Genomic DNA, 15,468 nt, shown 5'->3' on the forward strand with positions numbered 1-15,468 from the left:
CTTTTATTCTGGACAGACGTATGGAATAGAAAACATTTTAACATTTTAACATTATAACATTGCATTTCTTTAAATAAATGAATTTATAACATGTTCATTACATTCTGCTTTCTCTGCATGTCAAATATGATCATATAATAGCCTATTGTCTTTCTACTAAATGCATCAAAATTATAGTGCTTTTTTAGTGTTTTGTAACACCAATAACATTGTAAGTGGTAAAATTACAGAAAATGGGATTGCACATTTAATACTTGAGTGTGACAGACTTGAGAGGTTTTTATACCTGAATTAAGGTGATTTAGGCCTTTTAACATAGACTTTTCAGTGTCCCACATTTAGAACAGCACGATATGTCTACTATTTCTTTAATGAGTATGATAAGTGGATTTTCTCTTTTGGTTTGATTAGGGGACATCATGGGGATTTCAGAGTGGTACTGGGTGTGGATTTAATGTATAGCTTCATGTAATCCATGCAATATCTCAGAAGTCTGAAATGCAAAAATTGTCCCACACTAGGCTAATTCAACATAATTAAACCAATTAAACAGGATAAAAAGTACAGGCTACAGTTCTATATCAAGAATTATTCCTTAATTAACTTACAAAAATTATAAGCACATGTGATACTTCTCAAAGTCGCCCTCACAGTGGTCCATGGCGGTGGTCAGAGTCTAGGGCACTGGCAGTGGTCTCGTGTCTCTGAACTGTAATCTCGTTTTATCTCGCGTTGATTTGAAGTTTCCTGCTCCCACACATAGACTGTACCATGAGCTGCTAATCCGTCGCTAACGAAGAAACTGTCTGGTGGAGGCGGACCGAAATAAACAAGGTCAGAAGGCTGTCTGTCAACAGTTTAGATATGCTTCAGGATCAAAACGGATTCATCTTACAGGTTTACAAAGCTCCTGTTGCAGCTCTGAGTTTACTGCACGGTGTTCACGCTGGATTTAGACGAGATTTACTTGGAAAAAGTGCAAACGTTGCTTTTAAGAATTTAACACCTGTCATAATGATACTAATCCTGACTGTTTTGACACCGAGCGAGTAACTAAGAGAGAAGAAATAAACTTTACACTCAGACGGACCCGGAGGTTCGTTTTTTTTTTTTTTTATAAGGATCGGGTTTTGTTCTATGCAGTCCAAAGGTCTTTCTTCTGCTTGCACCCTGTGGTCAATCTGTCAACTAGTGGTTATAGAGTCTCTTTTAGCAAACACACACTCCTGTGTGATCTGTAAAACTGAAGCACGGACCACTTTAACCTGTACCAAATCACATTTTTGTATCATGCATAAAACACTGATATATGAATTCCTTCTTTTTCCTCCTTTTAGCTTGTTGGAAACCTTGAGCACCAACCATGTCACAGCTGAGTGGGAAAGTCCAGACCGTCCTGGGTCTAGTTGATCCGGACCAACTTGGCCGCACTATGACCCATGAGCACCTGACCATGAGCTTCGAGTGCTGCTACTTCCCTCCTCCTCCAGGCGATGAAGCAGTGGCAGAGAACCCCTTCCACATGCAGCACATGCACTGGCTGAGACAGAACCCGTACAGTTCTCACGAGAACCTGCTGCTGCTGCAGGAGACCAACGCGGTGAGGGACGAGCTGCTGGTCTACAGGAAGGCCGGCGGGGGCACCATAGTGGAGAACACCACCACCGGCATCGACCGAGACCTGCCCACCCTCCGGCAGCTGGCGAAGGAGACCGGGGTCCACATTGTCGCAGGAGCCGGGTACTACGTGGACTGCACCCACACCGAGGCCACAAAGAGGATGAGTGTGGAGAAGGTGTGAAACAGTCTGAGAAAAAAAACAAACATATTTGTTGGAAGGTTATAAACTTTTATAACTAGAGATGTCCCAATACCACTTTTTCAACCTGATACTGAATCCAATACTTCTCCTTGAGTAGAGACGGATGCTAAGTACCCCTCAGGTACCGGTGGGGTCACTGATGTTGACATGCTTTGAGAGGGGAAAAAAAAGAATTAATTGGATGAAATGTATAAAAAAAAAAAAAAAACTCAAGTGCATGAAGAGTGAGCATGTAATTAATGTTTCAAGGAAATGACAAACTCTAAAAATCTCCATCAAAACAAGACTTAAAAATCTCAAACTACACTTGTTGAAGTTATTGATAGTTTTAAGCAGAGACCTTCAAAATGACATTTTTATATTATTGATTGATAGGCTAGATAGTGTTGAAAAAGTAAAAGTCAAGTGATGAATAAAAAATCTATTTTGATTTCATGGAAACTTTAATTAGTGTGTGTGTGTGTGTGTGTGTGTGTGTGTGTGTGTGTGTGTGTGTGTGTGTGTGTGTGTGTGTGGAACTTGCTACTGGTAAGTATGTTGCAGTATCGAGTTGTTGGTGTATCAACCTTTCTGTTTTCATGTGCATAAAGAGTTTACATGTAGTCTTTCTGGATATTTAAATACATTCAATCCTGACATCTCTGTTTGTGGCCTTCCAGTCTGTTAAAGGGACACATCAAAGAGTCTTTAACTAGTTTTTTTTTTTTAAAGGATTGATGCCATCCTGCTTCACCTCCTTGTCTCCTGCACATCAGCTCACAGATATCATTGTCAGCGAGGTGCTTCAGGGCGCTGACGGCACCGACATCCGCTGCGGCGTGATCGGAGAGATCGGAACCGGCTGGCCAATCACAGAGAGCGAGACGAAGGTGCTGAAGGCGACCGCTCACGCTCAGGCCCAGCTCGGCTGCCCTGTCATCATCCATCCCGGCAGGAACCCCGCCGCTCCAGCTGAAGTTGTCCGGATCCTTCAGGAGGCTGGCGGGGACATTAGCAGAACTGTCATGTCACATCTGGACAGGTAGAAAGTCCTCCAGATCAACCTTTTTATTAGTTACCATGAAAGCATAAGAAAATGTTCCTTCATTTTACAGTCCCCGAAGAACACTTCCAGCTCTGTATGCTGTATCGACATTAGACAATCCAGCCATTTTTCCTTAAAGGTGCACTATGTAGTTTTGATAGAGAAATGTGAAAGTTGGAGAAGTGTAAAGATTCTGTGGTAAATGTTCATAACTCTTTACACAAACTGTCCTCAGAGGAAAATCTGGTCTCTGGTAAAATGTTTGAAGATAAAATAATACGCGAGAAGTGATGGTGGTGGGTCCGCTACAGTGAAACCTTAACTCTCCTGGTAGCTTTTTGAGCTCCAAACAGAGTTCCACGGACCCATTTTTTTTCTTTGAATAAAGTTTGTTTATTCAGTTCAGAAAATATAGCATAGAATTGTTTCACTTCTCCAACTTTCAAATTTCACTACCAAATCTCCATAGTGCCCCTTTAAAAATCAAGTTGAAGACGCAGTTGATGTCCGCTGATTTTCCAAAAAGAGATCATTTTGTTGTTAACTTAATCCTAGTTATTGTGTATACTGTTGTATAATATTGGTAAAGTAATCTCTTAAAGTCACCTTAATACTTCAAATGAGCCTGGTTGATACCTTCCTTTATTACATTTCATTGTAAATCTATACTTTTGGATGGTTGGTCAGTAATACAAAGGTGCAAATCTGGTTCTTTCATATGATTTCTAAGGGCATACACAAGACTTTCAGACTTGCACCCCCCCCCCCCCCCCCTTCAGTTGTCCTTTATTTGAGAAAAAAAGCAGCTTTTATCATGACAGCGGTGATCAGTTCCTTCACTGTGTGCAACACAACTTTTAAAAGCCTAAGATCTTAGTTTAAATTGATGCTTTTTGTACTTCTGTGGTTGAAAAAAATTGAAAACACTAATTTAATTTACAGAGAACTTCACAAGTTCAATATCAGAGAAATAAATCATTGTACAGGTTTATGGGATAGTTTGGTTTGAGGGTACACAAGGTCTCTGTACCATCTCTTTTATTACCTGCTTTAAAAAAAGTTTGATTTTTCATTCCACACTTCGGTTCAGAGATATGATGGATCTGCTCTTCACAGAAACGTTTATTCACAGCTGGGGTTTTTTTTCACAGTCTTAAGAGGGCTAAAAGAATGTACTGTAAGACATTTTTAATTCAGATCTTGATAAGCCTTGAGGCACACATCACCGTTGTTTTTTTTTTTCTTCATGCAGGACCATATTTGATGAGGGGGAACTGCTGGAGTTTGCAAAGCTGGGCAGTTATCTGGAGTACGATCTGTTTGGAACAGAGATGCTAAACTACCCGTACAACCTGGAGTTGGACATGCCCAGTGACAGCCAGAGAGTGCAGACGTGAGTAACAACAGACAGGGTTCCACCTGTCTTTCAGTCCCTCAATACTTTGATAATATGTCTGTTTAAATTTGAGACCTTTCCAGAGTCCAGATGTGGAGCTAGAGTCTACATGTGGTTTGTATCATTTTGAGCAAAATGCTGCTTTTAGTGTAAAACTACGAGACTGATCTCTCTGTAAACAACGAGAGGGAGTGTGTGTCTGTGTGTGTGTGTGTGTGTGTCAGCAGGATGAGTGATGAATGGATAATGTTGCAGATGCTGGTTGGCACGTACAAAATACAGGTTTAATAACACGTGAAGGCAGATTGACCGCGGTGGTTCCTCATCAAAAATCTCCAGTTTTGTAACATTTTTGTCTCTTTTCCGTTCACGTTTCTGTAGCTTGGCGTTCCTTGTGAAGGAGGGCTACGAGGACAAGATATTGGTGGCACACGACATCCACACCAAGAACCGTCTCACCAAATATGGCGGCCACGGCTACTCTCACATCCTGAAAAACATCGTGCCAAAGATGCTGACGAGGGGCATCTCCCAGCACCAGGTGGATAAGATCCTCATCGACAACCCAAAATGCTGGTTGACCTTTAAATAAAGCAACAACGCTAAAACTGAAGGACCGGTAGACATTGTTCTGCTATGTCATTTTATTTGATGAAGAAGACAAACACCCTACAGTTACAGCTTTGCGATTTTAGCAATAATCACTGTCGCAGAGGGGTCTTCAATGTGCTTCACAGCCTCGATTTTTTTTGTGTGTAAATTTGTCTTTATGATCGTTGATTGTAATTTTGCAGCAAAGCTGAATGTTATGTTTCTGTCTTTTCAATGGGAAATGATCACGAGCTGCTGTTTCATCCAACTGAAAGAGTTTTGAAAGAGGCGTTATTAATCAAAACTTGATTTACATTTGTAATAATACATGATTAACTTTGTAAGCTTATTATGTGAAAGCGCTTTGCAGGATCACGGTGCCTCTCGTACTTAACCTTGTCCCACACGTCACAACAAAAAAAAAGCTTTTTAGTCGGCAGGAAGGTAAATTCAATCTAAGACAAATATTTCCCTCTCTGGTGCTTAAAAACGTGGTGCTAAATGAATTTGTCAACTTCAATGTCAACGCCGCTGCTGCTTTCTTTGAATTTCTAAGCGACGTCTCCGCTAACACACTTTCTGGGGATGAAAGCAACAAGCGTGTTGGTAATCAGTATGCTGCTCTGCTCTCGACACGATGCGGCTGTGTTAGATGAGTTGTCCTGTTGCCCCTCAGTGGGTGTCTGGGTGTCTCTGGGAGGCTGAGTGGCTGGCAGGCCCCAGATGAAGGACATGTTCTCCTCTCATCTGGGAACAGGTGGCCTCACAGGGTGACTCCTCACCACAGGATCAGGATCATCCGCAGTACCCCAACAACTGTATAACTTTGATTAAGCTTTAGAGAGAATTGACAAAGTGAGGCAGAGGACTGGAGTTTTACACATTATTTTAACACGGTCTTATACAGAGGGGCTTCACAATCAGCAGGCAGATATACAGTATGACTAACCCCGAGACCGCCCTGGTGCCCAAACCATGCAGCTGTCATATATGGAGACAAGAAAATGAGTTTCAGTGATTTTCTTCAGACAAAAAAAAAACATCAGAATGGCCCTAAACAGTATCTTATAAAGTTTTTAAATGTCACTTTTATAATCATGCATCAATACCGCTTTTACATGTCACTCAAAAAATGTGACCACTCTTAAATATGTTAAAAAATAAAGCACGCATGGACTACCTTCACTGGGACATGGTGGTGATTATGTATCGTTTAACTGAATGTCTCAGGTCAATTCATTAAAACTTTCTCTCAGCAGGTGCAGCCACAGCATGTTTGACACATCAGCAGACTTATTATTTTAAAGCTAAGCAGTTCATTCAGGGTGCAATAGCGACACTTATTGAGTTTGACAGGGTTACATTTCATTGCTGTACATTTTATAATCCGTGATAATATTCTGAAATTACACTGAGGTACAGTTTTGTTTTGTTTTTTACGCACGACGTCCTCCACATCCTCCTCCTTTTTTTTTTTTTTTCAATATTCAAATGTTGAGCTCTGTCTTTTGTAATCCAACTGACATGGAATCGAGCATGAGCAGTGAAGCGAGCTGTTTCCCCTTTCTGTTTCAATCAGCGTACAACATGAAGCCGGAAAACGTGCTGTATTTGTTGTTGTTGCCCCCGTGCGCCTTCCCTCCGTCGAGCTTGATGTAAATCTCGTCCCCGGGCTCCAGGTGCAGGACGACACTGTTGCTGGCGTAGTCGTAGTTCTGGTCGGCGTCTTGGGCGATGGCACTGGCTCTCACCTGGAAAGCAAAGTTAATATTTTTGGTGAAGCGTAACTTTTTTAAAATCAGAACCATGGATGGTCCCAACAGCTTCGACAGATCAGTCATTTTCATTACAAACTTATGACAATCCTTAGACTTCTTAAAAGAAAAAAAAAAATAGATTGTTCCGGGGAATCTAGTTGGAGTCTCTTTCCGGATACTGCTGTGCGTAAAACCTGTGCGTAAAACTTGGCCCTTTTCACTGTGTATAAAATAGACTTAAAACAAACCTAAAGATCATTTGATAATAATTTCACAAGGAGTCCTACCTGGTTGTTCTTGCAAAGGTCAGCCCACATGCTGGTCCCATCTCCGCCTCGCATCAGCACATGGTAAACAAAGAAGTAAATCCCGGGTATTGAGCAGGTGAATTTCCCTGAAGCGGGGTCGTAATGGTTGCCAAGATTTGTGACTACATCGTCGAATTTCAACACTTCATATCCCTCGTGCTGCTTCTTCAGTCCGGCGTAAAACGCGATCTTTGGGATAGTATTGTAGGTGGCAGCGCTGATGGCACCATTTGGTCCATTTGCTCCGGGGGACCCGGGTAGACCGGGAGGGCCGGGTGCCCCTCTCTCTCCGGGAGGACCAACAGATCCAGGGGGTCCAGGCTCGCCTACCGGACCCCTCGGACCCATTCTTCCCACGCGCCCAGGCTCACCTTGAGGACCTTGGATGAACGTCGGCAGCGACTGTGCCAGGCGGTTGTCTTTAATCGGGTTGGTTGCCTTCGCCGTGGCGGTCGCCGCTGTCCCGTGGGAGTCACACACCATTTGACAGGAGCCGAGCATCTCATAGCGGGCAGGAGTCCCGGCGGTGTTCACCAGGACCGGGATCAGAACCACCAACACCAGCACCAGCGCTACTCCACAAACACCAGTTGCGATCATCTGCGCTCTGCGGATCCGCGGTGTTCTCCGGTGTGGATGGTCTTCCAGTCTGCTTGTTGGCGGTATTTTTGCAGAGGGAAAAATGTCACCAGGTCTCTTGTTATACTGCCACGTGTGAAGATAAAATAGTCCCTTAAATGTGTATGCGTAAAAGTAACCATCCACAACTTTTTACGCGCAGCAGTATCCGTCAAACTGATTCATCTCCGTTGTCTAAATGCTAGAAAAACAACAAAAGTCTTTCCATGGGGGGGGGGGGGGGGGAAACTTCACCTGATACGTCTCTTTTTCATTCAGCACTAAGTCACAGCCGCATAAGTTTCTGCCCACCTCGATTCCACGGGAGAGAATGGGCAATAAATTAACCTGCGTCTGTGTTTAGAGAGGGAGGGGAGGGGTGGAGTGGAGGTGATGGATGGGACAGAATCCACGCGTTATTTCAATCAAAAGAGAGAAAGTGAAAAACATCCAAACTCTGATGCAACATCGCAGCTCTGAAACGTGACTACTTTGTGTTGTGCACTTATTTGTGTCTTTGAGCGACTTTGTATCATTACAGCAGCTTTTTAACACAGTCAGTATGCATTACTTTTTTCTATTGATTACTCTGACGTGTACATCCCACAACACGTTATTAGAACTTACCCAAACAGCTCTTAAAGGTCTTGAGCATAATTAGGCCTATTAAGGACCAAAAGCTATACTCCTCTGGCACCTGGTCACACCTCAGTGGCGCCCTGTGTCCAATTTATCATTGGGAGAAAATCTATAGAGCCACTGAGAGGAAAGGGGGAGTCACTGGGAGATATCTGGCAGTGAAGGATGACTTCACACAAATATACTGATGAAATGACTGAATGTAGATGCATTTAGTGGGGAAATAAGGTGGGCTCACTTCATTTATTAACCAAGAGAAATCAACAATTGAAGCTGTAGCTTAAAAAATCTTAAATGTTGATTTCAATTTCACAATAAAACACAAATAACTCATATTTTTAGTCTCTGATTTTACACGGTTTATAAAATGATCAAAGCCTATGGATGTGTATGGAAGATGTAAAACTAAACATTCGGTCAAGATAAAACTTCAGCACAGTGGTTTTTTGTGAGTGATGAAGGACTAATTGTTGGTGAGGAGGGCAGATGATGATGTGCTCATGAATGCAGAGGCTGACACTGTTCGATGGCTCCTACTTACTGCCTGGTGGAGAGATGGATGAACGGGGAGGGAAAACAGTTAGCCTTGTTTGTTTGGGAGGAGCGAGGCTTTGATTGTGGCCTGAATGAGATTCTATGAAAGCCGCGAATACAAGTGCTTGTCGAATCATGATCAGAAGAAGTTTCACAGAAAACTGTTGGATTAAAACAAAGATAAGAGTTTATTGGCTGTAAAAACGAACTATAGGAGCTGTATGAGTTTAAACTTGCAGTAATACGAGTGGTTTATGTATAAATACTTTCTGTTAGTTATCATTACTTCTGCTGCTTGTTACATCTTTATTGGTCTCATGAGGCATCACATTTGACCAGCAAGTATGGTTATTCTTGTCAGGAACCTTTTTTGTTTGACTTCAAAACGGCACACGACAACGCAGTACATCAAGGTCAAATTAAAAAAGTTAAACAACATTTAACATCCATACATGTCAATGACAATAAGCCTTTAAGAATCACAGCAAAAATCAAAAGCACCTATGTAAGAGTGAAAAGAACAACAAAGATGTTGTTGGCATAAAAGACGGAAATATGTCTGCTAAAAATATTATTTATTAAGCTGCTTCTTAGAAAAGCTGCTCCACATAATTAGTGAAGAGCATGTCATATTATCAGTTGAAAACATTTGGAGTTGAGTTGCTCTATCAAACTGAGGACACAACATGGCCTCTTACGGAAGAGGGAGGACAGGAAGCTTTTCAAGCTAAAAAATTCAGATTATATAACGCAATGTGAAATGCTTTTGAAGGTACATTGCCAAATATGACGATGAATTGATTCAAGTCTGTTTGTTTATCGTGAACGCAGATGAAGACACCCGCTCATTAGCTCAAACATATCAATAAAATATACTGCGCTAGATTTTCACTCAGCACAGAATTCTTGAAAGGTCTGTTTGTTCTGTAAACTACACGGCAAGTTATATTATTTCTCTTATATTTACACGACAAAAAACCTCCAAAAGGGTTAGGGTTAGGAGATGTTAAGTTCAGTGACTGAATGAGCTGAGGTGACACTTAGTGGACATTCTGCAGCGTCAACCTGCAACCCAAAGCGACCAAATCCCTCATTTTGCAAAACGTTAAGCCTTAATTTTATTTATTCGTAAAAATACATCCCCCAAACAGTTGTCAGAACGATTAGAAAACTAGCTTTAATGACGAGAACATTTTTTATACCAGGCATTTAAATGTGTTAACATATTTCTACTGCAAAGTTTGGCGTTGTAACACTGGGCTTAATGGGAATTGACTCATTTTTGGAGCCAGACTCAGGAGGCCACCTAGGGAACTGCAGGGGTTTTTTTCTTTCTGGGCAGTTAAAGCTCCTGTAATGAGGTACAGAATATCACAGAGATTTTTGATTATTCCTATAATATGTTGTAACCACAGCCAGGGTATTTGCCAAACAAACTGAGTTACAGCACACCGCAGAAACCGTCTGTTATTAGATTTCTTACGTAAACATTCACCATGACTGATACGAGACTGACCTTGCATATTTCAGCAGAAATGCTATTTTTAATTATTGTACAGCACTTCGAATAAAAGCGCTTTATAAATAAACGTATTATTATTCAGAGAGATATGATGTAAGCGTACTGCTTTGGTTGGTTGGTTGGTTGCAAGGTTGAGCATCAAGCTGAAAGCATTGCTGTGTCTTTGTATTGTCTTATAGAAGTGCTGGCAGGATGAGTTTTGAGGCTAATAAACTCAACAGACTGTTACAGACTCAATGGTTATTCAGAGAAAAGAACAGCTAGAATTTGAAAATCCTTAAAAAGCAGAATAATAGAGATCTTAATAGATTTACAATGACACTCTGACAGATTTTAACATGACTTGAAATAATGTTTGCCCATAATTGAGACATGATTTTTTCAGGGTAATATTTCTCTTACAATTACCTCTCAGGTGGAAAAGACTAAATGGTTAATTTTCTTTACAGTTGACTGTTGGTTTATTTCATTCATGCTTCTCTGTAACTGATGACAGTTGCTTGGGTGGGCAATGTGTATGATCTAAAATACATGATCTTTTCTAAAACATCACACATTTTCTGTGGGATGGGTGCAAAGTGGTAAATAGACCAGTATATAATAGATAGTATATTAAGACACACATAGACACTCACACTCACACTCACACACACACACACACAGTAACAGTGGGACATACTGTGGCGGCTATGAGTCAGTGAGCACTTGTTAGTGGTCAGGCTCTTTCCCTCCAGTTGGCACGAGCCTCCGGTGACTCAGGGAGACTTGTCGACCGGGAGCCAGAGTGAACAGCCGTGTCAAAATCCACCAAAAGCTGTGGGAAGAAGAAACAACTTGTAATAGAAAGACTCTCACAGTATCACACCGACTGAATCAAAAATGCACCTTCTTTTCTGTTCTGATTTAAACCACCTCACACGTGTCAAAAGTTGACTTTCATCACTCTTTTTCAAGCACAGGATCTTAGCTACACAGCTCACCTCCGCGGCCATACTGAAAGATTCTTCCGGTGGTGCCGAGAGCTGACAGGTTGTTTTGAGTCTGGACTGTTGGAGTTCATTTACAAGCAGTCAGGCAGGAGTCCTGGGGGAGCCTGATGATTTTTGACACCCGGACAAGCAGATGTTCAGAGGACATGAATAAAACATCCCGCCCATCTGACCGCAGACTGCAAGCTTTTGCAAGTATCTAATGAAAATATGAGGCGTGATATCAATTCGCAAAGACAAAAAAAAAAACAACCAAAAAAACGGTCTTTGTCAGATATCTGAGATGCAACATGAAATATGTATGACACCTAAGTAGCCTGAGCTGATTGGCTAAGCAGGATTCAGCTGTGGTTATGACAATCAAAGCTGAGACAGGTTCATCAAAGAATCCACGAGGTGAATGGACAGGAAGCTGAATGGATCTCTCATTATCAGCCAAGAATATTTAAACAGAAATATTATGCGACCATTGACATTCAAGTGTTTATCCACTGATAAAAGAGCATGTGTGCTCGCTCGGCAGCCATGAGATGCATGTCCCTCAGTGCTTTTCACGCCTTCTGCTCTTTTAGAATTTGAGTGCTTATTTCTTGTTTCCAGCGAAAAGGCTGGGCTGAACAGTTCAGCTCAGCAGGGGGGCAGAGGGAGGGATAACAGAATGCGTTACCACACCACCCACGCAAAGCTGCTCCAGTGGGCCTACTGTATTTAAGACGGAGAAGCAATCACAATCACGCAGGGTGGGGACTTTGGTTTCATGCTGGAGAACATTTCTTTTCATTCAAGTGGAAATCAAGGTGTGATTAGGGATTGTTTTGTTTGAGTTCATCTTTTACTTCCAGTTTATGAGGAACCAATTTTTGAAAAGCTTTGTTTTTAGTTTGTGGGCATCTCCTTGTGTCAGTGTTGCGGTTCTTTTCAAGAGTTCTCAATGTTTATTGTGTACGCGAAGCTCTGAAAGAAGACTTTTTTTTAAATAAACTAAAACAATGAGTAAGAGGCTCTTAAAATACAATTATGATTCACACTTCTTCCCACATAAAGGGAAAGAATAGGATAAGAGAAATTCAACTTTAACACAGATTATTCAGAGCTACGAACATATTCCTGGTTATTGAAATAAAAAAAATCCCAGTTCCTGGATGTGAATTCAAAAACTCTAAGCATATGGAGCAGAAACACTTCAGTCTGCAGATATTGTAGACTAGCACTGCTAAGATGGGAGACTATGAAATCCCTTAAAACAGACCATAAACTATCCCAAACAAGGAGAGGGCAGGATGAAGCCATTTACTACAAAATTACAGAAATACACAGCCTGATCAACTGCCTCACACAAAGGAGTGAAAACAATATCTTTTCTTGGATGCTCTAATCACATTACCTGAAAAATGCCCTTCTATCAAGTCCTTAACCTCTGTAAAATGTGCCGTCATACTCTCATTTCCTTGGAACAAAAGCGGAAGCCACCCAAATGTAAAAAATGTATTTTACAGAATCAAAGTTCACATTTTGTGCATCATCAACCTTACTGTTTATTTCATGTTTCAGCAGACACTTCAGGAAACAATCTGACTCCAGTTTCTGTTTGCAGCACCTTTAAATACACTTCAATTTTGTTTCAAATATTAAGCTTTAAGTATTCAGTTAAATGCAAAGTATGGGTTATATTTTTGGAAGTAAGACAAATAAAGGGTTTTTTATTTGTACCTCAATCCAGCCAAATCACACAATAAAACTTTAAATCACTTTAACCACCATTTATATCACCGTTGATCTCGCTTTTGTGCACAACTTTTATGTTTTCCTGTAGCACACACACATCCAACATGCAGTGAAAGAACAAATTCAAATTCAAATTCCACCTTTGTAGATAATAAGCTGTGTTTCACTTGCTACTAGGTTGTGAGTTGAACAATGCTGCCATTCCCTGTACTTAACATATCAGCATGTATAACCAGAAGCACAGCGCGTTACCAATTCAGTTAAAATATCACGTGTACCTCACTGCGGCCTCCTCCTGTCCTTCAGCAGAAGCTGAGAGCCGAACGCGTCATCGCTGCACATACAGCCTGTTATTAAGACATTGAATCATGAGTAACATCCTGTGAAAGGTTCAGGAACAATATAGAAGGTCGTACAGATAGAAGGAGTACGAGGATGTGCAAAGCATGAGAGCTGGGTCGGCATCTGTTACGAGATGTTGGTTGCTTATAACAACATTTCCAGGACTTTAATCACTTGTGAATATGACTTTTTTTCACCTTCTGCATTTTTTAAGACCCCAGTGCACATTCAAACTCTCTAAATTACCAGTTAGGTGACTAACCTTTGAAAATCAAACATGTTTTAATACAGATGTAAGTACAGCATTTTTCTGCTACACTTTTTTTGTTCGACATCTTGGACAGCTTGGACCTTATATTTTGGACAGCCAATAATTCTTTGCAGTTGATTTTTTTGCACACAAAGTATTTCACCATCTTATAAAACGGATACATAACTTATTTAGTGAAGAATGTATGAAATTGTGCAAATTAACTTTCTTGAACTACATTATTAAAAATGATGCTCATATTCAAACAGTTAGGGTGCTATTATGATTGTATGTATTCATTATATTATCATGATTCTCATCAACATATCGCCAGAGAGGGTTCATTCAGCATACTGAGATGAAAAGCCTTGGAAGAGGAGAGCTTCTTAGTACTTGTAATTACACAAAAAGCACGGTGCTGTTTGGTGGAGGGCATGAGCAAGTCTTGAAAAAAGACAGAGAGAAACCCTCGGAAGGCTCTCGTCTTTAGAAGAAAGGTAAACATACCTTTAATAAAATGGTGAGTTGTGCTTCCTAACGAAGGCTGGACGCTGAAACACGTCGGAGAAACTTGTTTTTTGTTTCTACTAGATCTTGCCAATTTAATAAAAGCATTTGAACCTTTCTTTCTCTGTCTTTGTTTTTTGACTGTCTTTTCTCAAGCTTATTGAGCTCTCTGATGCTAAGATGAACCAGGAAGGTTATGCTTGAAAAAAGAAGCGCTTAACGCTGCCAAATCGATGATGTGATTCACTTATTAATATTTAACGATTGTATTATTTGATCTGATCTATTGAACTATGTGTCAGGTTACTTATTTAAGTATTTATTTTCCTGATTTACTGTTAAAGGAAGAATATGTGACATTTTACACAAAAATACAGCAGAAATCAAGTTTATCCTAAATGTCTCTCTGAGAGTCATGACTGTCCACAATGAGTGAGAAGAAGCATGAGTCCCACCAGCTGTACTGTTGTCTGAGTCGTGTTTACATCACGTTTACATGGACGGGACGGCCTTGTGCATAAAGCTGTTTCAGTCAAGGACTAGAGAAAAGAAGAATAACATACTCACTGCTTATTTGGAGGTCACATAGGTGTGTTTAGAGCTTTGTCATTCTTTGTCAATTTATGTGCAATATGTAGTTCATGAGTTAACCAAAGTGTGCTAACATTAGCCTGCTAACACAACAATGCAGGCCACAGGCAACTGCAGCTCGAGCAAAGGACAGTTTTGTCCGCCACTTGGGCTTAATGGTTCTTCATTACGGTGCGTTCTAATTCTTAACTCCCTCGTGCAACCATGATTGGAGAGGAGTTTTCGGGTTATGGGTTTAAGAAAACTGTATATTTGCATGTTTATGTTGGTATCTTTTTCCTCTCACTCTTGTAGTCATACTGGTGTAGATTTTAAGTTAAACAACTGACTGAAATTAAAAGATGATGTACACCTGCAACATAAAATAAAGCCAAAATAATTTAAAAGTTGCTACCAAAGAATTATTACTTGTATAACTTGTTGCATCAACTTCAAAGTCTGAACACAATAAAGTGTCTCTTTAATGTATGTAACATTTTAGTGAGAAACTTATAAGGGAAACTTTGTTCGTAACACAGTTTCAGGAAACGCATTCTAGGACTGTTTTGATTGTGTATCCTGGATATTGCAACCAAGAATTAGGATTACAGCAAAGGATTATGACAAAACCAAATCCCCTATGCACCAACAAAATAAATAAATAAATATATAAGTAGATTGATTTTCAACAAGATGTCAATCGATGCAGCGTTTCGTTGATGGCATCAGAGGGTGGAGTGTCACATTTTCTGCCGATGAGATTGAGCGGCAGCAAGAGGCTTAGTGGCAAATACAATCGAGGAGTGTAAACATACCAAGGGTCGCGGAAGGCCGATCAATTCCCTCAGTCTGGGATTGATTAATTACCTCAAGA

General features: G+C 40.7%; 2 protein-coding genes across 2 annotated transcripts; one reads left to right on the forward strand and one right to left on the reverse strand.

Moving 5' to 3' along the window:
- The first annotated feature begins 772 nt into the window (after window positions 1-772).
- Window positions 773-6,012, forward strand: pter (phosphotriesterase related). Its single transcript, XM_061044968.1, has 5 exons — window positions 773-834; window positions 1,338-1,795; window positions 2,578-2,843; window positions 4,099-4,239; window positions 4,624-6,012. The coding sequence occupies exons 2-5, from the start codon at window positions 1,364-1,366 to the stop codon at window positions 4,832-4,834; spliced, it is 1,050 nt and encodes a 349-aa protein (XP_060900951.1). The 5' UTR covers window positions 773-834; window positions 1,338-1,363; the 3' UTR covers window positions 4,835-6,012.
- LOC132979287 (complement C1q-like protein 3) lies at window positions 5,703-7,798 on the reverse strand. Its single transcript, XM_061044970.1, has 2 exons — window positions 6,878-7,798; window positions 5,703-6,584 (listed from the first exon to the last, which is right to left on the reverse strand). The coding sequence occupies exons 1-2, from the start codon at window positions 7,496-7,498 to the stop codon at window positions 6,405-6,407; spliced, it is 801 nt and encodes a 266-aa protein (XP_060900953.1). The 5' UTR covers window positions 7,499-7,798; the 3' UTR covers window positions 5,703-6,404.
- Window positions 7,799-15,468: the final 7,670 nt, after the last annotated feature.

This window comes from Labrus mixtus, chromosome 8, assembly GCF_963584025.1.
Source record: "Labrus mixtus chromosome 8, fLabMix1.1, whole genome shotgun sequence".
Taxonomy (NCBI): Eukaryota; Metazoa; Chordata; class Actinopteri; order Labriformes; family Labridae; genus Labrus; species Labrus mixtus.

Bases quoted from the DNA above. Each gene is read 5' to 3' on its own strand.
- LOC132979287 (XM_061044970.1), bottom strand. From the start codon at position 7,498: ATGATCGCAACTGGTGTTTGTGGAGTAGCGCTGGTGCTGGTGTTGGTG. The intron at 6,585-6,877 runs GTAGGACTCCTT...TTTGCTTTCCAG, and splicing joins ACCTTTGCAAGAACAACCAG to GTGAGAGCCAGTGCCATCGC.
- pter (XM_061044968.1), top strand. From the start codon at position 1,364: ATGTCACAGCTGAGTGGGAAAGTCCAGACCGTCCTGGGTCTAGTTGAT. The intron at 1,796-2,577 runs GTGTGAAACAGT...CCTGCACATCAG, and splicing joins AGAGGATGAGTGTGGAGAAG to CTCACAGATATCATTGTCAG. The intron at 4,240-4,623 runs GTGAGTAACAAC...ACGTTTCTGTAG, and splicing joins GACAGCCAGAGAGTGCAGAC to CTTGGCGTTCCTTGTGAAGG.